This window comes from Phocoena sinus, chromosome 19, assembly GCF_008692025.1.
Source record: "Phocoena sinus isolate mPhoSin1 chromosome 19, mPhoSin1.pri, whole genome shotgun sequence".
Taxonomy (NCBI): domain Eukaryota; kingdom Metazoa; phylum Chordata; class Mammalia; order Artiodactyla; family Phocoenidae; genus Phocoena; species Phocoena sinus.
In genome coordinates, this window is record NC_045781.1 from 59150571 (window position 1) to 59177763 (window position 27193).

The 27193-nt window shown below is 59.8% G+C and overlaps 2 protein-coding genes and 1 non-coding gene across 3 annotated transcripts in view; all 3 read left to right on the forward strand.

Moving 5' to 3' along the window:
• SPG7 (SPG7 matrix AAA peptidase subunit, paraplegin) overlaps window positions 1-2608 on the forward strand; it is a 30191-nt gene extending 27583 nt beyond the window's left edge. Inside the window, 3 exon segments of the mRNA XM_032612311.1 lie at window positions 717-794; window positions 2267-2428; window positions 2431-2608. Coding sequence (XP_032468202.1) covers window positions 717-794; window positions 2267-2428; window positions 2431-2472 — 282 coding nt within the window. The 3' untranslated portion in view covers window positions 2473-2608.
• Window positions 2609-7844: 5236 nt separating this feature from the next.
• Window positions 7845-10166, forward strand: RPL13 (ribosomal protein L13). Its single transcript, XM_032612312.1, has 6 exons — window positions 7845-7984; window positions 8150-8270; window positions 8396-8537; window positions 8738-8911; window positions 9397-9453; window positions 9983-10166. The coding sequence occupies exons 2-6, from the start codon at window positions 8167-8169 to the stop codon at window positions 10139-10141; spliced, it is 636 nt and encodes a 211-aa protein (XP_032468203.1). The 5' UTR covers window positions 7845-7984; window positions 8150-8166; the 3' UTR covers window positions 10142-10166.
• LOC116744889 lies at window positions 8599-8682 on the forward strand. The gene has a single exon (XR_004347214.1). It is a non-coding gene; the product is annotated as a small nucleolar RNA MBII-202 (small nucleolar RNA).
• Window positions 10167-27193: the final 17027 nt, after the last annotated feature.

Genomic DNA, 27193 nt, shown 5'->3' on the forward strand with positions numbered 1-27193 from the left:
CCCGAGCTGCATGCGGGTGGGAGACAGGCCTCGTGTGTGCTGGCTGTGTGCCCAGAAGAGTTGTGCCAGGGCCTGCTGGCGCCCAGTGGGACCGTAGACAACACAGGACTGTGAGGGACGTCAAATAAGTATATGTCTCCAGTGACGGAGCCAGCACCCGTGAGCCCTGCAGCTGCCCACGGGAGATGACCGCAGTGTCGCTGGCACGTAGGCAGCCGTGGGCGTGGAGGACAGATGTGGGTCCGGGGCTCCAGGAGCTGGCGGGCTGTCTGCTGGGCAGGCCCCTTGAACAGGGCATTCCCAGGGCTGGGGTGGGGGCAGGAGGCCCTTGACAGCCTTGCTCTCCTGTTCGTTGTAAGACACGAAAGGCCGTGTTCCTGAACCTGTGTTTCTTCTGTGTACCTTAGCGCCAGGGCCGGGCCGCAGGGGACCCCGCGCGTGGTGGCCAGCCGCCCTGGCCCATCACAGACTCTTCTCTTCCTTTTTTTTTTTTTTTTTTTTTTATGCGTTACGCGGGCCTCTCACTGTCGCGGCCTCTCCCGCTGCGGAGGACAGGCTCCGGACGCGCAGGCTCAGCGGCCATGGCTCATGGGCCCAGCCGCTCCGCGGCATGTGGGATCTTCCCAGACCGGGGCACGAACCCGTGTCCCCTGCATCGGCAGGCGGACTCTCAACCACTGCGCCACCAGGGAAGCCCTCTTCTCTTCCTTTTGCAGGAAGCGAGGCTGCTGGTGGCCGCAGCCTACAGGCACACTGAGAAGGTGCTTCGGGACAACCTGGACAAGCTGCAGGCGGTGAGCCCCCGCCGCCCCCCGGGCCCTGTGCCTGCCTGTCCCGCCAGGAGCTGGGCCTGCCGTCACTGCCCTGCTGACGCAGCCGCTCACCCCTCCCGTGCACAGCACTCCAGAAAACGACATAACCAGCGAGGCCCACCCACCTCAACTGAACGTAGCACCTTTTGTACCTCGTTTAGCTTTGTATCATTGAACCTCTCAGGCCAGTTCCTTCAGAGGAGACGGAGGGACATCGCCAACCCTCCTGGGCCGTTACCCAGTTTCAGCCAGTAGTGGGGTCTGGTCGACGCTGTGTAGTCCTTTTCCAGCTCTTACACTTCTCCTGGAACTTTTAAACTAAATTCTAAAGCTTAGCATAGTTTTAGGTGCCCATGGAAGCGCCAGATATAGCACAGAGCCCTCTGCCCCCAGCTGGTCCCCTCGTGTTAACATCTCCCATCAGTGGGGCACGTTCCCCACAACACAGTGACCAGCCGACGCGGACACGGCGGCGTTAACCGCAGTCCACGCTTCAGCCGCCTCGCGCAGCGCTTACCCTGCCTTCCGGTCGGTCGTCACGTCCGTCAGGCCCTCCTGGCTGGCACGGCTCCCTCCTGTTGCTCATGGCAGTGCAGGAGGGCTGGGCTGGTGTGTGTGCAACGTCCCCCAGTTGGGCTCTGTCTGGTGTCCTCATCGCCAGCCTGAGCTGTTGGGTTTGGAGGCGACCGCAGAGGTGAAGCTTCCGTGGACCCGGAGGGGGTGCAGCTCTCTGTGGACGGGCCGTCCTGTGAAGGACACTGTTCCTTCAGTGTGATGTTGTGGGCGTCGTGGGGCCCCGAGAGCAGCAGCGCCTGCCCGCCGGGAGCCGTGCGGAACCCACCAGGACCGGCCCGCTGCCGTGCGGGGCTCCCGTGTGCGCTGGGACCTGCTCGCGCCGTCCGGGCGTGCCTGGGCTGAGCACCATAGAGCTGGCCCCCGAGCGCCACCTTCACAGCCGGCCCTCCCTGCCCGCGATTCTGCACCTGCGGGTCGTGGGTCTCATAGTCCTGCAGTCACGTTCACTGAAGAAATCCGCGTAGGAGCGGACCCGCACACTTCAAGCCCGTGTTGCCCAGGGCCAGCTGTCGGAGCGGCCGGCGTGGGAGCGATGGGACCCCCTCAGCAGCGGGTGTGGCGGCTCTTCGTGGGCCCCTCCCCTGGTCCCATCGAGGCGGTCCTGCCCGCCAGCTCCACTGCCCGCATGCTGACGCTCACGCGTGTTTGTGAAGTTGAAGTTGCCCCAAATAAACACGTTGGGAAGGGAAGTAGAAAGCTTAATGGGGCTGGCAGCTGGCCTTTTCTCCAAGGCGGAGTCAGGGAGCAGTTCTGCACTCTCGGCCGCCCACCCGGCCGGCGGGTCCGGGGGCTGGGCCCTCCCTCCACCGTGCCCTGCTCTCAAAGGGCTCTTGTCCGGGCGCTCGTCAGCCGCTCACACTGGCCTCTTGTTCTTGCAGCTGGCGAACGCCCTGCTGGAAAAGGAAGTGATCAACTACGAGGACATCGAGGCCCTCATCGGCCCGCCCCCCCATGGGCCCAAGAAGAGGATTGCGCCACAGAGGTGGAGCGACGCCCAGAGGGAGAAGCGGGAGGCGGGGGAGGCGGAGGCGGCGGAGGTGGCCGGCAGCAGCCCCTGCAGGGGGAGGAGCAGTCCTGGCCCTGATAGCTGGACCACCTTGCTAGCCGCCTGAGACGGTCCCTCCTCTCAGCCCTCGCAGGTCTCAGCTCAAGGCCCCTGAGATCTATTTATTGACTTCCCTGCCCGGGACAAGTAAATGTCTCTGCAGAGACGCACGGTTTCCTTCGTGTTTGTGGGTCGTTCTCGCCCGTGGGAGGGTCACCGGTGCGCACGGAGCGCCCCGTCTTGTGGGGGCCCTGAACAGCCAGCTCGTGGTGCGGGGCCTGGGCCGGGCTCCTCCCGGCTCCTGAGGCTTGGTCAGGACGCTCCGGGCTCCGCCGTGACAGGGCCTCCAAGCCCCTCATTGCTTGTCCTCCGCGGGGCCCTGTCCTGGGCTCGCTCATCAGTGGTCACAGGGACAGGCACTGGGCCTGGAGGAGTGAAGCACCGTCACCTGCTGCCGCGTGGACGGGTGCACACAAGGGGCACTGGGGGGACACCTGGGAACTGTGACCACTAATAAATGCTGTGGATGGAGGCCTCTGTTTCCTGCGTGGTCAGCTCTGCCCCGAGGGCCGTCCTGGGTCACGGATACTATATTCACAGGGTGTGATGTCAGCTGTGAGGTGACCAGTTGGGAACCCTCTCTCTTGTAGTACTGTGGGAGGGAGGGTGTGGGACAGACGGACGGGTTGCAGTCGGCCCCCCGAGTCCCCGGCGGTGTGACCCACTTGGGGGCTCCCACCTGCTCCTCGTTGCTTCCACCTCCCCTGTGCATCGGCGCCCTGAGGAAGCTCATGGGGGCGAGCAGCCCAAGAGATGCTTCACCATCTGCCCCAGTTCCCCAGGTTCCTTCCCAAAGATCGGCCGAGGGTTCAGAGGGTGAGGCTGGTGTCTTCGCCATGGGGCGGCCTCTGTAATCTCACACGGATGTGGCTGTGCTCAGCCCCTCGTAGTTTACCATTAAAATGGCCCACGTCTGGTGACGCTTAGCCAGGAATAGGATGGAAGTGGCGTGAAGCAGGCTGCCTTGCTATAGTGGAGGAAGGTGCAGCCTGGCTTCCCAGGGCTGGCCAGCGAGTGGGCTCACGGCCACCCAGCAGGGAGGGCTGCGGGGACGGTGCTCTGATGGACAGAAGGGAGTTGTCCTAGGTGACGTGACCTCCCGGTCCTCAGGCATGGCACCCGCAGGGCGCACTGGGCACAGGGCCTGTGCACCTCTGCTGCCTCTCGTGCCTCCCTTACAGGGCTCCCGGAGGTGAAGGGGATTCTCCCAATAGCAGCTCGTGGTCCCCTGGAGCAGCCAGACCACGCTGGGCAACCTGCCCCTGCCCAGCAGAGCGGTTACATCGTGGCCTGACGGTAAATGTACATGTAATACAATCAGAGCCCCAGAAGACCGGTAAAGACTTATTAGATGAAGTAACTTAGAGTTCTTACATCATCATACAAGTTGTTCTCCACTCTCGTCCATGCTCATATAAACATGTTTTTTTATTTTTTTGTTGAGGTACTGCATACTTGTTTCAGGTGTACAACACAATGATTCCTATTTGTTTGTATTGTGCCGTGATCACCACGGTTAGTCAGTTAACACTGGTCACCACACATACTTACGGAAGCTTTTTTTTTGTGATGAGAACTTTAAAGATCCACTCTCTTGGGACTTCCCTGGTGGTGCAGTGGTTGAGGGTCCACCTGCCAAAGCAGGGGACACGGATTCGGTCCCTGGTCCGGGAAGATCCCATATGCCGCGGAGCAGCCGGGCCCATGTGCCACAACTGCTGAGCCCAAGTGCCGCAACTACTGAAGCCTGTGCGCCTGCAGCCCGTGCTCCGCAGCAGGAGAGGCCACTGCAATGAAAGGGCCTCGTACCGTGGCGAGGAGGGGCCACTGCTCACCTCAGTTGGAGAGGGCCCGTGCACAGCAGCGAGGACCCAACACAGCCAAAGATAAATAGATAATTAATTTAAAAAGATCCACTCTTAGCAACTTTCAGATAAGATATTTGTGATTATAATAACGTACTTCCAGGTGCTCGCTTACATTAGGTGTCCCTCATATTACAGGACTCTCTCAGCCTCTATCAGGTTTACGTGCTGGCTGCGACTTTGGTAAGTCGAGAGGCCGGGTGGTTGAGTTCTGTGATGAAACACCGTAAAATTATCCTGTCCTTGCTGAGTTGTTCGGCTCCTGCTTTTCCTAATTCAACCAGCAGCCCATATTTATGACAGCGTGCTAATTTTTGCAAAGTGCTCTAGGAACATGACTTTTGTGTGTGTCAAAACACAAGAAAAACACATTGCCGCTGTGAGATTAATTTTTTTTTTATCAACTAATTGAAAGCACACAGTCCTAACCGCTGGACCGCCAGGGAATTCCCTAAGATTAATTTTAAAAATCAAGACTGTGTGTCAGGGACTTTCCTGGTGGTCCAATGGCTAAGACTTGGTGCTCCCAATGCAGGGGGCCTAGGTTCAATCCCCAGTCAGGGAACTAGATCCCACATGCTGCGACTGAGAATTCACATGCCACAACTAAAGATGCCACGTGCCACAGCTAAGACCTGGTGCTGTCAAATAAATAAAGACTGTGTGTCAGAGGGCTCCAGGAGCTAGTGTTGACTATCTTTGGAGGGGGCCAGTCAGGTGTAGGTGTGGGGCAAGCAATTGGGGCACAATTAAAAGGAAATTCTGGGAGGCTGTGCATACCCCACCCCTCCAGGGCTCTCCTCCAGGAACCCTGACCCCAGTGAGTGCTAAGTCCAGCGGCATTAGCCAGTCCTTTCAGTGGCCCTTGCAGGCCCAAGCCCGGGACAAAAGCCCCTTGGCAGAGTTGTGCCGTGGAGTTCTGTGGCAGGGAGGCAGGGGCTGTCCCTCTAGCTGAAGACTTCTTTATTTTTAATTTATTTTTGGCTCCGTTGGGTCCTTGTCGTTGGGTCCTCATTGCTGCACGCGGGCTTTCTCTAGTTGTGGTGAGCGGGGGCTACTCTTCACTGCGGTGCACAGGCTTCTCATTGCAGTGGCTTTTCTTGTTGCGGAGCACGGGCTCTAGGTATGCGGGCTCAGTAGTTGTGGCTCGTGGGCTGTAGAGCACAGGCTCAGTAGTTGTGGCGCACAGGGGATCTTCCCAGACCAGGGATCGAACCCGTGTCCCCTGCATTGGCAGGCGGACTCTTAACCACTGTACCACCATAGAAGTCCCTAGCTGAAGACTTTTAAAACTCTGAGCCAACAAGTCTGTGTGTCAAGAAGGATGCCTACATAACAGTTCACTTCTTTCATCTTCCCAGCTGGGAAACAGCTCTCAGCAGAACATCACATGGGAACTTCGGGCCTTGCTAATTCTGCATTTCCCCAAGGATGTAAGTATGGACCATTCAGATGTCGAAAAACTGTGTGGCCGGGTTGCCGGGTTGTGTGCAGCAGACCGAGGTCCTCGAACTGCAGCTTCAGCTTCTTACCACTAACTCCAGACTTCAAACCCTCCCCCGGTACCCCGGGCAGCACCCTATGAGCAGACAGAGCTGCATGAGTCTGTGGGTCTGAAAGGGGGGATGGGGACAGGAATGTGTTTGAGATTAGAAAATAACAAGGTATCCTGGTCCATGGCGGGATTACTGAAAGGCGTCTGAGATAGGCATGGGAGGTGTGGGCTAACGTCTGTGTCCGAAGAAATACGTCCCAGGCCAAGGCAACCGGGTATTCAACAGACATCTCCTCCAGGGCCTCTCTGCTGCAGTTAGGCTGCCAGGTGGAGTGAGTGTGGGTTCAGTTCCAATGGACAAAGTGACTTGCAAGGCAGATGATGACCCCTCGCTCTCCCCCGCTCCCTTCTCGCCTGCACTGCCTTCCCTTCCCTGTCACCTGGAAGCAGAGCTGTGTAACCTTGACTTACCATGCACCGGGCACTGAGCTGTGTTCTGTGTCCTAACAGCAGCTCCTCCCATTTCACACCAATAACTTGCCCAAAGTCTCAAAACTAGTACAAAGATTTTATACTAGCTAACTCCACAGCCACTTAACTGTGGGTCACTGACCTTCCAGTTTAGCCGTCTGTGTCTGTGAAAGGATGCAGATTTTTTTCTTTTAATTTTTGGCTGCATTGGGTCTTCATTGCTGTGCGTGGGTTTTCCTCTAGTTGTGGCGAGCAGGGGCCATCTTCATTGCAGTGCGGGGGCTTCTCATTGCGGTGGCTTCTCTTGTTGCGGAGCACGGGCTATAGGTGCATGGGCTTCAGTAGTTGTGGTGCACGGGCTTAGGTGCTCCGTGGCATGTGGGATCCTCCCGGGCCAGGGCTTGAACCCGTGTCCCCTGCATTGGGAGGCAGATTCTTAGCCACTGAGCTAACAGGGAAGTCCCAATGCTAATTTCTTAGCTTTGCCAACCTTACCATTGCTACGTAGGATGTTAAGAGGACCGGGGTGGATAATATAATGGAACTACTTTTGCAACTTTGCTGTGTATCTAAAAGTATTCCAAAATAAAAATTTATGACCCTAACTTCACAGATAAACACCACTTCCGAGTTTACCGAAAAGTGCTTTCTTGCATTTGCTAACAACTGTCGGCCAAGCAGGACTAATACAGCCCTTGCGTCAGAGCTGAGCAGGTACCTATTAGGTGGCAGGGCTCCAACCTTCCACACAGCCTTGGCACTTACGTGTTAAAAATCCTCCTTTGCCCTTTCACATGTTCTGGGCTCCCCAACCATAACCCTGTAATTCCTCAATGAGTCCCTGATTTTTCTAATACCCGGGGGGATCTCAGTAGGGCAGAAAGCTATCAGCATTAGTATCAGCTACCTGTTTACTCAGTGTAGGACACAGGCCTCCAAATTTCTTATTTTGTCATGAAATTCATAAAACGCTGATTAGGTTTCAGGGGAGGAAGCTTGGTGACTGGGGTGAGGCTGGGAACGTAAAGGGGTTGCTGGGTGTCAAGGCTTAAGATGGCAGGATGTGTTGGCGTCGTCCCAAGCTGTCCCGGGAACTGGAGGCGCCACAGCCCAGGTGGCCTGGCTACTTGGTGTTTTCACGACGCTCAGCTGCGTGGGTGGCAGTGTGCACAGCGGAGCGTGGGACAGCCGCGACCCGCCACGCGGTTCTTAGTTCCACACTCGCTGCCGGGTACTCGCCACCAACGGCCCGACCGCAGGCCTCCGTGCGACACGCGCAGGGCGCTCTGGAAGGCCCGCTCCTAAGTGTGCGCTCCGCCCACAGGGAGGGCAAGCAGGCTCCACGTGGTGGCCGGGGCCGCAGACCAGGACGCGGAGGGCGAGGCCTACCGTGGTGCACAAGCAGGCCGGCCGGCCGGCCCAGGCTTCGCGGGACCCAGACCGGCCGGGGGCGCGTGACTCCCGTAGCACGGAAAACGCGGCGCCATGTTTGTCCGTGCAGCTAGGGCCGCCGGGGTGGGGGTGGGGCCTGTACGTCACTCGGCGGCCCTGGCTCTGATTGGTCAGAACGCTCCGTCGCTTCTGATTGGCCGGGCCCAGTACCATCCCAGGGTGCTCTGCGGTCCCCTTTCTTTTCCGCGTCCGTGAACCCGCGGAGGAGGTGAGTACACCCGAGCGTGGCGCTATCGCCGCTATCCGACACCATCCGGCCCCATCTATCGTTCCTGGGGTCCCGCCCGCCGCCGTCGGCGTCGGGCCGTGGCCCGGGCTCTGTGCGCGCGCCGGCGTGGGCCCTAATTCGCTCCGCGTCCTCCCTGCTCCCCAGGCCAGTCGGCCTCAGCCATGGCGCCCAGCCGGAATGGCATGATCCTGAAGCCCCACTTCCACAAGGATTGGCAGCGGCGCGTGGCGACGTGGTTCAACCAGCCGGCGCGCAAGATACGCAGGTGAGCCGCCCCGAGGCGAGCGCGCCCCTTTCTCTCCCCGCGCGCGGAGGGCGGCCGGGACTCGCGCTCCCGGCCCGCTGCGTGAGGGGCGGCCGGTGACCGCCGCTCGGCTTCTGTCTGCGCAGACGCAAGGCCCGGCAGGCCAAGGCGCGCCGCATTGCCCCGCGACCCGCGTCCGGCCCGCTCCGGCCGGTGGTGAGATGCCCCACGGTCAGGTACCACACCAAGGTGCGCGCCGGCAGGGGCTTCAGCCTGGAGGAGCTGAGGGTGAGTGTCGCCAGCACGCGTCCTGAGTCCCACGGGTTGTCCCTCGTGGCCCACAGCCAAGTGATGACATTCTCCGGAATCGCTGCACCGCTGTGATGAAAGTGTGCTTGAACCCTTTTCCATCTGACGGCTGGGCTTTCCCGGCAGGGGGTGGGGACCGGGGAGCCCTCGGGTCTTCATCTGTGTCTCTCTCGGGGCAGGTGGCCGGCATCCACAAAAAGGTGGCCCGGACCATTGGGATCTCGGTGGACCCGAGGCGGCGGAACAAGTGCACAGAGTCCCTGCAGGCGAACGTGCAGCGGCTCAAGGAGTACCGCTCCAAGCTCATCCTCTTCCCCAGGAAGCCCTCGGCCCCCAAGAAGGGAGACAGCTCTGTGAGTACCGGGCTCCCTCTGTGCCCAGCCTGGTGAGGGCGTGGAGGTCTCACTGGGGCTTTAGCTGCCTTGAGAAGAACACATGTTTGTCTGTAGCTTTTTATCATCCAAAACTGGGTCTTCATGCAGGGTAGTAGAGAGTTGGTAGATACCTAGAAGAAAGCCTCTGAGAATCCACAAAGTAATTATTAGGACTGCCGAGATTCACCGTGGGCAAGAGCTGTGGGACTTGGAGCCAGCTGTCGTAGAATTGGGAAAGTGTTTTTCCGGTTACTGACCTTTGTGTGAAGTTAACAGTCCATCCGTATGGGCTCCTGAGAGTTGTTCTACGTGTGTCTCTGCTGCACACGTGGTTGGCGCTTTTTCATGTGCCTGTGCCTGCCATCGGCTAGACGGACAGGGATCCATTGGCGGACACCCAGCCAGGGCTTACAGGCTTGGGCAGATGAGCTGAACCCACCTAACTCCCTTCTCACTGCACACAGGCTGAAGAGCTCAAATTGGCCACCCAGCTGACCGGACCAGTCATGCCGATACGGAACGTAAGTGGGCATGTTTGGAGGGAGCAACTGAACGACGGGGCGGGGGTTGGGTTGGAGGGAGTCAGCCTGGCATCTGGGGCCCATGTTGAGATTTACAAGTTTGTGGAAAGGACCTTCTTGCCACCCTGGAGAGAGCCTCCTGCATCTTAACGGATGGACTCTTTGAGGGAAGCTTTGTGGACCCTTACTTGTCACCACTCCCTCTGTCGGGTCCCTTTTCTCTTCTATTTGGAAAGGCCAGGCTGTAGGCAACCCTGGGTGTTTGGTGATCCTGTAACCTGAGTGGCAATTGACCAGGCCCTTGAGGCTCCTGCGAGTGGGGCGTGGGCCTGAGCCTCCCCTTCTCCAGGTCCTGTACAAGCACAGTGCCCCGCCCACCCTTCACATGACTTGGGGTTGTTTTAAATCCACAGGGGATTGTTACAATCTTTTGGTGGCCTCCCCTGTTAGCCTTTCTTGGGTGGGCAGATGCCCCTCCAAGGCCTCTCAGTTTGCTGACAGCTGTTCCTGGGCCTGTGCTCCCTTCCAGGTCTACAAGAAGGAGAAAGCCAGAGTCATCACAGAGGAAGAGAAGAACTTCAAGGCGTTCGCCAGTCTCCGCATGGCCCGTGCCAACGCCCGACTTTTTGGCATCCGGGCAAAAAGGGCCAAGGAAGCTGCGGAACAGGATGTCGAAAAGAAAAAATAAAGTGCTGTTGGCAACTTGTGATAAGCCTGCAGTGTCCATGTGACCTTCGTTGTGTAAGGAACTGGGCCCTGGGGAGCCACCTCCTTGAGGGGAACCTGGAGCACGTCCTTGTCCCTCGTCGCAGCAGGCCTGCTGTGAGGGGAGCAGGTTCGGGGCCTGGGAGGCAGGTGCTTAGTGAGTTTCCTTGTCGGAACCCTCCACCCCTCCAGGAGCTGTGCGTTCGGTACCAACTACCTCAGGCAATTTGGAGGACTACTAAACCACTGTTCTCATCTCTAAAGCTAACAGTTGATAAGGTACTTATTTGACGTCCATGCTCACTTTGTGTATTTGGAAGTCATGAGCCATAGAAAGGTCCGCTGGTGTGGAGGACTGGGGGTTGGAGCCTGATGAGCCATCTGAGAGAGGGTACATGGGGCACTGCCTCTGGACAGCCTGGAGACACTGGTTCATTTGCTTTGTGCTCAGAGACATGGCAAGGAGTTAAGCTACCCGAGGGCAGGGTAGCTGCCCGTCTGCTGGAGCCCCGGCTGAGGTGCTCACAGGCTGGGGGGCAGAGAGGCCTCTGGCTGGGTGTGCGGGACTGGGGTCTACTGTGCCAGTGTCCATCTGGGCAGAACTGTTTGTGGGTTGTAGGTGCACTTCCTGGACGGATAACCAAAGTACGTGTGCTGGTGTCACCCGCAGTGCCTGCAGTGGCCGCCAGGGAGTGCTGGGGCATTTGTAGGAGACTAGCGTCGGTCTGGGTAGTTACAAATAATTTTTGTTTAATATTCAAGTTACATGGTATTTTTTATTTTGGAGGGAAGGTATACATCACTGCATTTTAACCCATGGGAGTGTCACCCCTCCAGAGTGAATTTTAATTTGATTTTGTATCCTGTAGTTGCTTTGTTAAAATGTAGATAATTGTGATATTTTTCTAAAAAATTGAAATTCTAAGTCCCTGTTGATTCAAGTTGTTGTAGTTTACAGGGAAACCATAGTCTTTTTTTTTTTTTTTTTTTTTTTTAAACCATAGTCATTTTAGGTTATTTAGGTTTTTTTCCCACTTGACTTAACTTAGTTCAAGCCAAAGAGTAGACTAAGGGGCAGCTGTGCAAAGGGCGAACAGTCCTCTTTCCTCGATGCCTCGCGTAGGTGGCTGCACGTGCCATTTTTTTCCTTGTATGTTTTCTGGGCGTTACAGGAGGAAAATACAGTCTTTGCGTCACAGAAGATCCAGAGGAAAGGAGAGGCAACGACCTCCCTTTCCTAACCGCAGCCTCTGTCCAGAGCAGTTCATGCCCAATTCCAGGAATTTCCCAGTGTCCTTGTTCTTTTTTGTTCCCTCAGCTAGAATCAGTTCTCAGTAGCTTAGAACCAGACCAGAGGAAACTGAATGAGCTGACCCACTTCTGGCCCAGGGCCTGCCTGGCATGACCGTCCTGAGGACCTGGACGGTGGAAGCTGAGGATGGAGCAGGTGTGGGTGGGCCAGGGAAGGTAGAAAGCGATGTGCGGGGAATTGTCTCAGAACAAATCGATGAAGAGAGAACGGGCACTCGTTCAAGTATTTATTGAGTATCTGCTGTGGGCCAGGCACAGTCCCAGGCTGCAGGGACATGGCAGTAACCAAAACAAACTATCTTACCTTTGTGGAGATTTCTTTCTGAAAGATCTCTGGCTCTCACTGCAGCGTGTTGGGTGCGTGTCAGCCTTGGGTAGCGGTGAGGACTGTTGAACAGGAGGACCATGGTCCAGGGCCTGGTGAAGGCCTGCAGCCCAGGAAGAGAGGGCTGGCCTGCCAGATTCATCTCTGGGCCCACCCTCCTGGGAACGGCTCAGAGCTTTCTCGGGGGTTACATCTGGGGAGCCTGAGGACCTGAGGGGCAGTGGGAAGGTGTGTGTTAGGCCTTGGTCCCCACCCTCCAACTGTGGTGCCTCAGCTGGGCTCCCCTCCTTTGTAAGCCCCAGTTGCACTGTGCTGGGGGACGAACTGATGAAACGGTGCTGCGTGGTAAGTTCCTGCCCTTTTGAAAATTTCCCCAGGAAGGATGGTGCCTCCGGCAGAGGAGGTAAAGCTGGGTCACTGTTGGAAGGGACTGAGGGTGGAGGGGCTGGGCGCACCATGCAGGCGGCTCCTGCCAAGGGTATCCTCAGAGCCCCCAGATGAGTCAGGCACGAGTAAAACCAGGCCTTCCTCAGCTGGACCGCCCGCCCGGTGGACACTGCTGCCACCTGCCTCCCTGGCTGCACTGCCATCACCCCTCTGGGGGCTTTGGGCAGCTGTCCTCGTGGTCTCCCCCTCCTGCCCTGGCCCGAGGTCCCACCTTTGTGTCCTTGTCTGTGCGGTCCGTGAAGTGTGGGCTGACCCAGCAGCTTGTTTCTGCCTGAGTGGAACAGAAGTGAAGGATGGGCTGAGGCTGGGTTACGAAAGATTTCACTCCCCCGGGGAAGCAGGCCACCATCCTGGGAGCAGCAGTATTGGGTGCCTAGGGCCAGCCCTGTGCAGTGGCTCCTGGTCAGGGGAACCCAGGAGGGGGACAGCCAGACTTGGACAGTGTCCCTTGTTCCATCTGGCCCTGGGCAGGTGTCCTGACTGTGGCTTCACAGGGGCTCGGGCGGCCCTGCCAACTTGGGAGGGGAGGGGTTGGTGCAGCAAAGCTGCAGAGACACCTGGGGCCTGGAGGGTCAAGGGAGGTGAGAGTACTGGGTTCTGGGTGGAGACGGGGGTCCAGGTGGAATCCCCCTGCTGAGTGAGTGACCTCACACAGGCCCTTGGACACGCCCTCCTCTCTAAGCCTGCCTGCTCATCCGTGGTGTGGGGATGGAGCAGGCCCTCTGGGGGGGCCAGAGGACTGCCTTTGTCTCAGGGAGGGAGGTGCCCAGGGGTCTGGGCAATGCCCCCCTGGGGTATCGCAGCAGCAGGTGGCGGGCGGGGCGAGGGGGAGGGGTTGTCTTCCCACAGCAGGGCCTGGAAGCAAGTCCTTCAAGACCACCCGAGGGCAGATGGGTGGGAGAGGGGGGACCCTGAGGGCTAGAGCCGGGGCACAGGGCCTCAGGGAGTGCTCAGCTGGACAGATCCCACCCCCACCCCGGGGGTCTGCTCACCCAGGGCTGCCTGCAGGTGGACAGAACCGAGGTGGTCCGGAGCAGCCTGCATCCGGCCTTCTCCAAGGTCTTCACACTGGACGACTACTTTGAGGAGGTGCAGAAGCTGTGCTTTGAGGTCTACAACACCCACGGGCCCAGCAGCCTCAGCTGCCAGGATGACGACTTCTGGGGGGCATGGAGTGCACCTCGGGGCAGGTGGGCGCCCGTCCCCTTGGGAGGGAGAGGGAGGAGGGCAGCATGGAGACCTCGGCTGGTCCTGAGGGCCGGTGCAATGGCAGTGGTGGCCTGGGGACAGCGTGATTACACACAGACCATGTACCAGCTGCTCTGACTCCAAAGCTCCTTCTCTTAAAACATTTTTTACTTAAAAAAATGTAATTTTGAACTGGGTAATACGTTCATATGGGTCTAAATTCAGAAAGTATAACAGGTACACCCTGGACCACGTATCTCCCTCGTGCCCCGTCCCCAGGTTCGTTACATCCTTCTGGAGAGATTTATTCTTGACTGAGCAAAGGAACGTAGTTTTTTCTCTGTAGATACACTTTTAAAAACACAAACGGCATATATACTGTTCTGCAGTTTGCTTTTTTTCACTTCCATGACACAAGGGAGCCCTTCCCTCGTCTCTCCCCATGGCGGTGACCGGTCTGAGGTCCAGCTGCCACCCGAGGGACACTGCATGCTCTGGTGAGGTCGTTCCCAATTAGCTCTACCGTGGTCAGTGTAACGGGAGATCTTGCCACCAGCCCGACAGCTTAGCGCAGGCTCTGAGCCGAACACTCGCGTCACGTTAGATTCTCGTGAGTGCTCTGGGGTGCCTGTCTTTTATTGAGGTGTAATTTACATACGGTAAGATGTGTAGACCTTGAGGGTTGGGATCGATGGGCTTAGACAGTTTTATACACCTGACCATCACCCAGATCACACAGGACATTTTTGTCATCCAGCAGGTCCCCTGTTCCTCTCAATCCCCTCCCCCAATAGTTTTGCCTGTTCTAGAATTTCATGTCCATGAATCACACAGTGTGTTCTCATTTGTGTCCGACTCCTTTTACCCAGCGTGAAGCCTGTGTGTGACATCCCCATCGCTGCCTGGGTTGGAGCCGGCAGGGTAGAGCCTTCCATCAGTTAAGAGGACCAAGATTTAGGCAGGGCACAGCCCCACGTGAAGGAAGGCTTCTACCCAGTGTTGGCCTCTTACCTGCTCTCATGAGCGTGGAAGAGGACAACACACAGGGACACACACGCACGGACACACGTGTATCGGCATGCATGCACATGTGGGTGCAGATCCATGGATACACAGATACATGTATGGACACACATCTGGACATACACGTAAACTTTAGGGAAAGGCCCCCCCAGGACTGCCAGATCTGTGGGGCCGTCAGGGGCGCTACCATCAGTGGCCAAAGGCTAGGACCTTGTCTTCAGGTTCCAGTGCTGTGCCCTTGAGCGAGTCCCTGACCTCTGCTTCCTCATATGGGAAACTGGGGCCGTGACAAAGCCACCTCCATGGGAGCTGCGGGGCTCACAGGAAGCATGGTCACTTGTCAAACCAGCTAAAGCAACTATCCCATGACTCAGGAGAGCCCAGAAGTGAGTCTGCAAATGGGAGAATCTGGGGGGCCTGGCACGTGGCCCTTTTTGGCCTCCGCTTCCCCGACCTGGGATGGGTTTCTCTTCTGCACAGAATGTTCCTGTGTGCTCTGAGCTGTTAGCCAGGCACCTCCTGTTGCGGGGGGGGTGGATGGGGGTGTCCTCTGTCCCTCTGTCTCAGCTTGTCCGACAAGATCCTGTGTGGGGCAGGGCGAAGAGGGTCAGCACTGCCCTCACCCACCACGGCCACAGCTGAGGACTCGCTGGCCAGTGGAAGGGGGCAGTCCCCACACATACAAAGTACCTGGTCGTCCAGCAGCCATGAGGGTGGTCGTCCTCTATCTTGTTTGCAGACCAGTCTGAGCGCTGCTCCTGGTGAGCAGGTGTTGCTGGCTGCACACGGCATTCCCGGGTCAACTCTTAGCCCAGTCAGGGGCTTTTAGGCCAATGAGGAATGCAGCCCCCGGGGAGATTGTTGAGAGGAGGGGAGGGCTGGGCAGGGGGCTGAGACCCCAGGGAGGGAGCAGCCTGGGGGTCCTGGATGGGGCTGGGAAGCCCCATGGCCGCTCGCTCGCTCGCTGGCCTTGGGCTGTGGTAGGGGCTGCGCTGGTCCGTAGAGGGTGATGGGTTCCCAGGGCGCGGCTTCTGCTGCAGGTTGCACACACGCGCTCACCAGCGTGACTCGGTGGTCTCCTCCCTTTCCTCACCTGATGCGTGGGCGGTGGGAGGGCCTAGGAGGCGGTGAGGTGTGCCGCTGCCAGGCGCCGAGGGCGTGGTGCCCTGGGGGGTCGGTTTGCGGAACCTGGCCACCGAGGGTGAGTGGGGGCGTTGGGGAGGAGACAGAGAGACCCAGGACGGGGTTAGGGTCCTCAGGGGAGCAGATGCGTACCCCTCCCTGAGCCTCTGACTTCCAGATCATGGCCCAGAAGGTGGTGACCCCAGCACTGTTGCTGAAGGTCAGCAGGAACGCTGGCAAGTCCCCCAGCACGGTGAGGCCCCGCCCCCTGCAGACCCCCGCCCATTCCTTGCTGAGGCTGGGCGTGCGGACACCTCCCCGAGGCTGGGCTGCAGCTGGGCAGGGAAGGGTGGGGTCAGACCCCTCCTGACCAGCCGGGAGCCTTGGCGCCTTGGCGCTCTCTCCCTTCACCCAGGTGATAGCCAGAGACATTTCTGGGAATAAAGGCCATGCGGAGCTCTCCCTCCGTGCCAGGAAGCTGGATGACAAGGTGAGGGGCGCCCCCCTGGAGCCCAGCTTTCCCTCCTGTCAGGAGGTGTAGACAGAGCTACACTGTGTCCACAGGGAGACAGGTGGCTGAGGAGTGGGACGCACTCAGAGCCGTGGGTGGGGCTGCCTGTGCAGGCGGTTGTGCTGCTGTCAGGGTCCTGTATGTATCGCTGCCATCAGCTCATCCTCAGCTCCCTGTGACGGGCACTCAGGGAGGTCCCTGTCCAGACAGTGGAGGAACTGGATCTGAACTCGGTTCTGGTCCTGCTGGCTTCTCACATGGGGTAGGGGCACAGAGCAGGGGTCTGACCTGGCGTTGCCTGCTGCCTCCCCTGGACGGAGACTGAACCGGGGGTGGGGCAGGTGGGGGGCAGGGTGGAAACTGGGCGCTGGGCGCTGGGGAGCCAGGGACGCTCCAGAGGGGAGGCCGTTGCCCTCACAGCCAGGAGGTGGCAGAGCCTGGACCCCACCGCTTGCCAAGCACACCCTCTGCTCCTCCTGCAGGGCCTCTTCAGCAAGCCGGACCCCCTCCTGGAGCTGCACCGGATCAACGATGATCAGAGCAAGCAGCTGGTGTACAGGACGGACGTGAGGGGTCCCTGGCCAGCACCCAGGGACAGCGTGAAAGGACGAGAAGGAGTCACCTCGGCCCTCCCTGCACCTCCCTGGCCCCCCACGGCTGTAACGTCTTGACCTCTGAAACCGCCATACCCCTTTGAACAGAGAGCGGCCAGGTGGGCATGGAGCTTCTGTCCTAGAATCAAGAATCCGGATTTGTTATCACTACCTGCCTGTAAAACAAGATTTCAGTTACACCAGTGGGAAGGCATTTTTTTTTTTTTTTTTTTTGCGGTACGCGGGCCTCTCACTGTCGTGGCTTCTCCCGTTGCGGAGCACAGGCTCCGGACGCGCAGGCTCAGCGGCCATGGCTCACGGGCCCAGCCGCTCCACGGCATGTGGGATCTTCCCAGACCGGGGCACGAACCCGTGTCCCCTGCATCGGCAGGTGGACTCTCAACCACCGCGCCACCAGGGAAACCCCAGAAAGAGTTTCTTTCTGAGATAAATTAATTTGAGTAAAAAAAAGGCTATTTAAGGAAAAAGAAGTTCAGGTGGTCCAGGAACGTGGGGTGTTAGGAAGGTGGCTCTGGAAGGAACGCGCTTCGGAGATGCAGCTCTGGGCTTGCAGGGTCCTGCCCGGAGCGTGAGGCAGGGCCGCCTGAGCCGCCCCTCCCGGTCCGCAGGTGGTGAAGAACGGCCCGAGCCCCACCTGGCAGCCTTGCAAGGTGTCTCTGAGCAGCCTGTGCAGATGTGAGGAGCCTCGGCCTCTGAAGGTGGGCGGGGCGGGGCTGGCTGGCGGAGGGTGGGTGCTGGGGAGGGGATGGGGCGGCTGGGGGCGTGGCTGGGGTGGGGCGAGTCCCCCCAGACCACACCTTCCTGGAGTCGAGGTACGTGGGGAAGGATGGTGGGAAGGGGGCGGCCTTGCTGCAGGGGCATGGAGACACCCAGGCTGGGGGCCTCAGAGGGGCAGGCCGGCTGAGGGGTCCCGCGGTCCCCAGGGCCTCGTCTGGGATTATGACTCCCGCGGGAAGCACGACGTCATCGCAGAATTCTCTACCACCTTCGTGGAGATGCAGAATGCCTTCCGGGAGGACCAGGTGAGAGCAGGAAGGGCCCGCCTGTCCCCCAGAATGCGCTGGGGCGCTGGCCCTGCGCTGGGTTACCCCAGAAATTGTTGTGATGGTTTTAGAGAGGCTAAAGATGGTGACAGAGCAGGACACCCACACACACCAGGTGGCTGGAGTAGGGACCACCAGCCCGTGTTAAAGTTGAAGTGACAGGGCTTCCCTGGTGGCGCAGTGGTTGAGAGTCCGCCTGCCGATGCAGGGGACACAGGTTCGTGCCCCAGTCCGGGAGGATCCCACATGTCGCGGAGCGGCTGGGCCCACAAGCCATGCCGCTGAGCCTGCGCGTCCGGAGCCTGTGCTCCGCAGCGGGGGAGGCCACAGCAGTGAGAGGCCCGCGTACCGCAAAAAAAAAAAAAAAAGTTGAAGTGACAAATGCCGGTGGGGCAGGGCTTTCAGTGCTCCCCTGCCCCTTGGGGTGGGTGTTGGGTGCTGGCACTCTGGGGTGGGGGTCTCTGCTTGTCCCTGTCCCCCAGGCCCAGTGGGACTGTGTAAACCTCAAGTACACGCAGGAGAAGCGCAGTTCCAAGAACTCTAGGGTGGTCATCCTGGCAGACCTGAAGGTGAGCCTCGGCCCAGCCTGCAGCCCCTCCCCCCCGCAGTGGGTGGAGGGGGTGCTCCTGCCTCAGCTCTGCAGAGGGTGATCCGGGCTGGGGTGGCCGGCCACTGCCTGGAACCCCCTGTAGTCAGATGGACCCTAAAGGGCCCCCGTCCCAGCGGTCTGGTGCCCCCAGTGTGTGGAGGTGGGAGGGATGGAGGGGAGGGGGAGACAGAAGAGAATAGATGGTGGGGGGAAGATGGGCATTCAGGCGGCCTGAGGGCCTGAGAGGAGGGGACTGAGACTGCTGGGCTCCTGGGGGAGGGCATGTCCCAGGAGCCCCAGAGGTCCCGACCCTGAAGCCCTGGCCTCAGTCTTCCCAGGGTGGGGGTCCCGGATGTTCTACAGGGCGTACTTGTTCCGGGACTACATCATGGGCGGCTGCCAGACCACTTCACGGTGAGTCCACGGACTGTCTGCACAGCCTGCTGGGTGCATCCCAGCAGGATGGGTGTCAGAGCCCGGGCCCCACCCCAGGGCTCCCAGCAGCCCCTCCCCACCCTGGATGTAACTCAGAGCCCGTCTGGCACCCAGGGTGGATGGGCGCAGAAAAGGCCCTTCGGCAGGGCCTACAGGTCCTTTCTGTGTGGCCTCTGCACTCCTTCTCGTGACAGCCAGAATGCCCTGAGGAAAGTGACTGGGCAGGGGCACACAGGGACCCAGCTCAGGGCTTGCTCCTCCCCAGCCCTGCCTAGCCCCTCCCCCACCCCCCGCCTCCACAGCCCCCCGCCGTAGAAGGAGGTGCCGAGGGTCCGCCGTGACCCACGCTGGCTCCCTGCAGCTACTGGGCTGGTATTGCCCTCAGGCGCTGGCCAACCCTGGGGACCCAGGAGCTTTTGGAGTTGGCACGTCCCTTCTGTGATCCCGCCAACACAAACGCTGGGCCCTCGGGCTCACCCCTCCGGGGTTTCCCTGCAGCCCTGGGCGAGTGGCTCCCCAGGCCTCAGTTTCCCTTACCTGTCATATGGGGGTACAGGTGCCCACCCCAGCCCAGGGGAGGGGTTCCTTGGGTACTTCGCACTGTGGCCCCTGCAGGTGGCCGTTGACTTCATAGCCTCCACTGGGGACCCAGGAACAGCTGCCTCCCTGCCCTACATCAACCCCTTCCAGCCCCACGGAGTACTGCAGGCCCTGGCGGCTGTGGGCGAGACCTGCCAGGACTACGACAGGTGCGCCAGCCTCAGCGGCCCCCAGCCCAGCGCCTCCCAGGCTCTGCGTGGGGTGTGGGTCAGCACCTGCCGGGCCCGAGATGGGAGGTGGGGCCGCTCCCCAACCGTGGTCCCCTTGGTCCTTCACACAGACATGGCGTCCAAATCCCACCTCACAGACCGTGAACTGAGGCCGTGGCAGGGCGGAGCCCTCGCCTGGGAGGTGATGGGGGCCTGCACGCTGGGTGGCTTCTTCACGGCTCTGGGCCTCAGTTTCCCCCATGTGGCTCGGGGCGGGGCCTGGACCCCGTAGAGTTTCATCCTGGTCTCCTGGCTCTGTCAGTATCTCTCCAAAGTACCCGCACCCACCCCCAGGGAGATCAGGGACCCTGGCTAATGGGGCCGTGTCTCTTCCAGCGACAAGAGGCTCTCTGCTTTGGGGTTCGGAGCCCGGATCCCTCCCAAGTGTGAGGTAGGAGAGCCCGGGTCCCAGGACCCCTGGCTGCTGCCTCTCCTGCTGGGAACCAGCTACCATGTGACCGGCAGTGGGCAGGTTGCAGGGACCGCCTGCTGGCCAGAGGGCTGACCTTTGACCTCCCAGCACTGCAGCCCTGTCAGGCAGAGGGGACCATTAGTCTGGAACCTTCCAGTTAGAAAGGACATTCAACGGACTTAAGCAGAAAACTTGGGGGCGGGGGGGGGGGAGCAGATTTATTGGCTAATGTAACTCAGAAGCTTCAGGTCCCCCTGGATCCAGGGCTGGAGCGATGCCCGGCACTGGTCTGTCCTTCTGTCCTCTGTGCGAAGGATCTTTGACGTGGTGGCCCTGGTGGCTCCAGACCTACCTCTCCCAGTAGGTGGGGGTGTGGGGTCCTGGGAGGGGGACCCACTGACCAGTCCCTTCTGTGCCTGCCCAGGTGTCCCATGACTTTGCCATCAATTTCAACCCTGAGGATGGTGAGCGTGAAGGTGGGAGCGCGAGGCGCCCGGGTGGGGCTGCAGCGGGGCTGGGCTCACCCTCCTCCCCCGCCGGAATCCGGGGCGTGGAGAAAGCCTGCCGGAACTGCCTGCCCAGGGTCCAGCTCTAGGTGCCGGGGCTGGGCGCGTGAGGAAGGGCTGCCTGCTGCTGGGGGACAGGGCAGGGCCAGGGCCCACTGTGGGCGAGATGGGGCGTGGCGGCAAGGAGGCCGAGGGAACCGGGGCAGTGGGCAGGAGGCCGGTGTGTCTGGACCGAGTGAGGACCCGGCTGGGAGATGCCAAGGGCCCCAGAGCCAGCGGCTGAGCTCTGCTCTCGGGCACAGAATTCTCACCCTGGAAGCTGATTTGCTCTTTACAGTTCTGTCGTACATACATTGTCATTTTGTTTGCTTTGCCAGGGACTTCCCTGTATTTTTAATTTACCCAAATAACACTGTGCTGAAGGCTGCATTCTGCTGCGGAATGCTCTGTAGACCTGTCTGTGCTGCTGTGGGCACGGCTACTCTGTTGCCTTCTTTTAACTTTTTATTTTGAAGAAAAGCATCAAATTTATGGAAGAATAATTTCAGTACAGCACCTTTGGCACCTGCTTCCCTAGACCCACCCGTCATTGACTCCCTGCCCTGTTTCCTCCTCCTCTTCTCTCTTTCTCCCCCCACCTCCCGCCTCCACCTATATTTGCTACTATTGTCTGCTTTCTGAACCATTGGAGAGCAGGCTGCTGACCTGAACGCCCCCGCCCCACGTTCTCCACGTTGGTCTGCTCGCGGCCAGGACACTCTGTGCACGACCATGGTCCGGCTTTCGAGCCCCACGTTGCAGGCGACCCCGTCCTCTAGTCTCTCCCCCACGTCCGTCTGTCCCCGCGCGTCCATGTTCCCTGCCATCCCAGGACCTGCCCATCCTCTGTCCTGGTGTCCTGATCTGGGCTCTTCCTCTCAGCCTTGCTCCATCTCCGTGACTTGCCATCGCCCAGCCTCTGATCGCCCGTGGTCCAGTTGTCCGACTGTCCCTCGCCCTGTGTGGGGGCAGCTCTCCCCGGCATGGAGCCCCAAAGCCAGGGTTGCAGCATTGCCCTTTGCACCTCAGATCCGGGAGTTCTCTTCTATAACCGCGGCACAAATATCAATTTCAGGTAGTTTAATTTAGATCCAATACTTTAACCTATAGAATATACTCCAGTTTCACTCATTGCCCCCATAATAAGTCTATCACAATATTACTTCTAGCACAGAATCCAGTCTGGAGTTAAGCGTTACATTCAGTTGTCATGTTCTCCTATTGTTTGGAACCAAGTCCCAGACACATAATTTCATCTGTAAACATCAGTATAAACCTCTGAAAGAGAAACAGTAGGGTTCCAATGCCATCATCACACTTAAAGACGATGTCCATTCCCGAGTATTAAGTGTCCAGCTGCCTCGTCCACGTCCTGGTGGCTTTTCCAGGAGGAACAGGGTTAAGATAAGGGCCTCCACCTGACAGTGGGTGTGGCCGTCCTGCTGGGGACCCCTGCCTTCTCTCACGCGGTCCCCTTGCTGAAGAAACCCGCGTTTGTGTCCAGTAGGGCCCCTGGCTGGAGTCTCCTGACCTTGCCCTTGTGGTGGCCTCCATATCCCCTTTCAATCCTCTGGTGGGGGGGCGGGCGGCCAGGCTCTGGGGGCACTCAGGCCTGCGTCTGTCCTTGCTGGGGCTCGGACCCTTCATCTTAGCAGAGCAAGGTGGATGCGGGTGGATGCTGGGCACGTGTCGCGGGACCCACTTCCCTGCGCCTCCACCTGAAGTTTGCCCCCCCACCGTCTTTCTGTCCTGTGGAGAAGCCCTGTCTTTCCTTGTTGACGCTTCCAGGGACCCTGACTGCAGTGGTCCCCAGGCTCAGGTGAAGCTTCCGTTCCAGGCGGTGAGGGAGTGGAGTTTGCGCTACTGGCAAACGCAGGGCTGTGAGATGTTAATGGAGAACTGGCCCTACTCTGGGGGGCAGGAGGAGGGCATGTGGGGCTGAGGGCTGGGCTGGGCACTGAAGGGGTGCTCCAGCCGTGGACAGGGGACTGCCCATCCCCCTGGTCTGCAGGCTCAGAGAGGAGCCCTCTGGGAGAGGGTGCCCCTGTAGCGCTGTCGGTTGGCTCCTTTTCTCTGGAGACATCATGGTGCTGGGTGCCCACTGGGCCAGGGACTGGGCCAACTGGTGGACAGCCCGGCTGGCCTTCCAGGGGCTGCACCTCCAGGGTGATTCCTTCTTCTCTTGTATGTTTTCTCTCATCCAGATTTTTAGTAACGATTTCTGAGTGGTTTTGTTTTTTTCACACTGGAAATGGACGTTTATTTGAAACAAGTCCCAGTCTGTCTTCTGCAGATGCACTGGGCACCGGGCCAGGCTGGACCAGACTGTGTCCTTTCCAAACTCTGTTCCTTGAATCTCAGCGACTCTTCAGGGTGTGGGAGCCCCTTCCTACCCAGGGCCCACAGACCTCTCCTCCTCTGGCCTCAGACCTGGGTCAACCCCGGCTCCCCCAGCTGCGGTCTCCCCGTCTATAAGGTGTGGCTGTTCCAGTATCTGCTTCAGGGTCAAAGAGAGCATGTGTTCACAGTTCATTGTGATTACGTGTGTGTGTGCGCGCGCGCATGTGTGGGTTACGCTTCAGCAAATATGCTTTTAGAAAAGCTTGGAAACCATGGTCACCCCCAGGCCATCTGGTTGGTGGACTTGGAGTTTGAGTGGGGGGAGATGCAGCTGCCCTGAAGGGTCCCTGTGGCCCCAGCAACACTACATCCTGCTAATCCTGACAAACGGCGTGGCGACCAACATGGCGGACGCACGTGAGGCCATCATGCGCGCCTCTCACCTGCCCGTGTCTATCATCGTGGGGATGGGCAACGCCGACTTCACCGACATGCAGGTCCTCGACGGCGACAGCGGTGTCCTGTGCTCCCCACGGGGCGAGCCTGCCCTCTGACATCTTGAAGTTTGTGCCCTTCTGGGAGCTCAAGATCGTGAGTGCTGGGCGGGTGGTCGGGCGGGTCCCGCGGGCAGCGCATTGGGGCCCCGGGCCCCTTGCCGTTCTGAGCAGCTTTCGGCTCCTAGAAACTTTTGCAATAGAGAAGTGTCACATGGATGCCCCGGAGGGCAGGGCTCCTCTCAGGCAGCTCCCTGCTCCCTTTGTGGCGTGGAAAGAACTGCCTGTCCCGTGGACACACACTCACAGCTTCACTGGGGACCTGGGCCTCCCCTCCTGCCTCAGCCACTTTGCCCTGTGCCCAGAGTAGGGTCACACTGATCCAGTGGGGCCCACCTGTGCCACCCGCAGTGCCAGCGCGGACGGACTGCCCAGCGACCGCGTTCTCATCGTGAGCGCAAGCTCACCCGGCCGCCCACTGGGTGAATTCCTGGTCGTGGTCCCAGGAGCTGGTGCACGACCCATAGGGGGTGGAGGTCACGGTGTGAATGGCGGCTCTAGGGGAGGGGGCTGGGGGATGGGAAGCCGGCTGGAGGCGCACTGTCCCCACCCACAGGCGTCCCCCGTGGCGCTGGCCTAGAGTGTGCTTGCTGAGGTGCCCAGGCAGCTGGTTGAGCATCACAGCCACAAGGAATGCCTCTGAGAGACCTCGGCGAGACCAGCCCGGGCTCCGCTCCGTGAGGACATACGGTAGGGGGCCGGCCAGGACTGTGTCCACCATCTGTTTCTAGCACCCTCCACCCCAACTACCCAGGGGCCTTCCGTCCCCCAGCCCACACCCACCATTGGCTCCTGTGACCCTGCTGCCTGGTGGGCCAGCCTCCCTCCGGGCCCCAGGGCTGAAGGAGGGACAGGTCCCCCTGGGCACGCCTGACCCTGCCTGAGCCTTGTGGGTGGGTGGGGGGTCTGGGGGATTCCTGCTGCATCTGATCTTCATGGGGGAGGGGGCAGCAGGCAGCGTCCTGTCTCTGAGAAAACCCAGACCCCCCCGACACCCATCCCTATAGCCAGATTCCTCTTTGTCCCAGCTGCATCCCCATGTCTCTCTGTGTCTGTGGGGTCTCTGGGGGTGGGGGCAGGAGGCTTAGGCAGAATAAAGTGTCATCTTGTCCTTGCAGTGGCTTTGTGCCTTTACTGCCCCCCCAGCAGAGGCCTGCAACCCCTGGAGGGATGGAGCGCTGCATGTGTGCCCTGCAGCTCCCACACTGGAGCCGGGAGCTTCTCGTCAGGCTCACCAGCTCCTTCCTGGACTGAACCAAGGGCCCTCCCAGGAATGAAAGGGTGCGGGGGCCATTGCTTGACCGTGGGAAGGGCCAGACGGTGCGATGGCCGCCCCGCCCCAAGCAGCCTCCTCTTGGCCAGGCTCGGGTGGGGAGCGGCTGCCTACACTGGGCTCTACGAGGACCCACTGGGGGCTGCGTGCTATGGGCTCTGTCAGGGGAGGGGTCACCACCTGCCAGCGCCTCCCAGCCCTCTGGGGGTGGATTTCCAATTGAGATTTCCCCTAAATTGTCTTGTTGGGGAGAAACAAACTGTTCCGACCCTGAATCCAGGCCTACCCACCCTTCCATCCCTCCATCCATCCACTCTGGGGGCCTATCTTTAGCTCCTGATTCATCTCCCGTTCAGCGGGGATAGTGGGCGTCGCCATGGTAACCTGGCTATCGCTGAATTCCAGAAGGGCCGATACTGGTCTGTTCGGGCATGCGAGGACACCCAAGCAGCAGCCCTTCCATCCACATCTGGGAGGCAGCAGGGCTGCAGAGCGGCGGTGACGTGGTCCCGAGCAGCGAGGGTGAGCCAGCAGCAGCCCAGCCGCTGAGTCCTGTGGGAGTGGGTTGCCATTTCAGTGACAGAAAGCCGTGGACAGTTCCTGGGCCCGGCTCAGGGGCGAAGCCAGCAGAGGCTGCTCAGCTGAGCTCCCTGGGGAGGCAGAAGCCAAGAAGAATGGGAGGGGGTCCATGCACAGCATGGGGGCAGCCGTGATGGCCCCGGGAGCTGTCGCCTTGGTGCGATGTAGCCCCTCCCGGAGCACGTGGAGCAGGGAGGGGGCCGAGGTGTGAGGCCCCAACCTCTCACCTCTGGCCAACAAGAAGCAGAGAGCAGTTGGGCGTCAAGGGGGGTGGGGGGCAGCCCTCAGAGGATGCCCTCCTGGGGCCAGAGCAGGTGTGGACGCGAGGATGACGGGGGCAGTCGTGGGGCCCGGCCAGTGGGTGGTTCAGCCGGGCACGTGCAGGTGTAGGGGGGCTGCTGAGGGAGGTGGGGGCAGGAAGGTATCAGCTGGCTCAGCTGCACGGATGTGGTGATTTTACCAGCTGGTGCCCAGCCTGAGAAGGTGGCCAGCTCTGCCCACAGGCAGTAGAGTAATAAAGTGATTACTGCCCCAGGGGCGGTTCAGGCGGGTACCGACTGCTCCTGCCAGCCCGGCATCCGTTCCCACCTCCTTCCTTTGGGGGCCGTCTCTCAGTCCATGTATTTCATGGGCGTGGACCACTGTCCAAATCCCAGGGTGGACACGACCCAGGCCTGGCCAATCAGCAAGTGTGCTGTTCCCTGGCCACTGTGATTGGCTCTGGGCGGGCACTCCACCTGGCTGGCCAATGAGACTGGGTCCTGAGACTTTCCTGCAGGTTGCTAAGCTGATGGGATGGGACCCAGGAGCAGCTGATGACCACTGCCACCACATGGACAAGGCCTGCCTGAGGAGGAAGCCGGCATAGAGGAGGTGGACAGAGAAATGATGCTAGGGGCACGTGGATCCGCTCTTTCCTTTCTGCTCAGGCCAGCTGGGGCTGGGGGTGGGGCTTCTGTCCCTTGCCACCCGAAGATTCTGGCCCAGAAGGATGGCAAATACGCCCAGTTTACAGACAAGAAAAGCAGGGCTCAGAACAGTTAAGTGACTTGCCCAGGGTCATACAGCTGGCCAGTGGCAGAAGCAGGACCCGCCAGCCTCTTGCAATTCCCGGAGGTACAAGGTACAAGGTTTCAGTACAAGGTTCTCCATCAAGGGCTCTGGAATCCAGATGGGATCCCAGGGAGGGAAGCCCAGGAAGGGCTGGGCTGTAACCCCGGCGGCCGGGCAGCCCCCAGCTCTTGAGCACTGCGTGTGGGGTTCTCAGCAGGCGGACCCAGAAGGTGCGCCGTGGCCTGGGGCCCCCACGGAGGCACGTGGGCCTCATTGTCTCTAGAAGTCGCCTGCAGCGCACTGCTCGGAGCAGCCCCCATTCTCGGATGCGGGTTTGGGGTTTGCAAAAGCCTGCAGCGGTCACTGACTTAAGCACTGGTCCAGAGTCAGGCGGGCGCCTGGCCCAGTTCTCATTGGACAGCCTCCTCAGCCTGCACGTGAGCCCCTGCTGTCACCTGGGGACGCGGCAGCTTTAAATCACGACCCCAGAGTTCTTGGCCGCCCCTTCCCTCGAGAGGTGGGGTGGCTGCTGCTTCTCCTGGAGTCCAGGCGGCCTTGGTCCTGTGTGTCTCCAAGGCTCTGTCATGAACACACCACAGGACTGCCCTGGTCCCTTGCTGCCTGGGTAGGGGCTCCCCAGCTCCCATGACGCCTTCCTGCACTTTCAGGAGGGAGCCGGCCGACCCACAGGAACGGGGTGAGTTCATCCTTGTTTGCCACTGTTCTAAGCCACCGAGTTTTGGTGTAACTCTGCACCCTCTCGTAAGGACTGCATGGGAGGGTGTGCACAGGGCCTGGCACAAAACACCTGTTGGTAAATAAATATCGGTCTCCCGCGGGAGCGGGGTGCCTCTTCCTCATT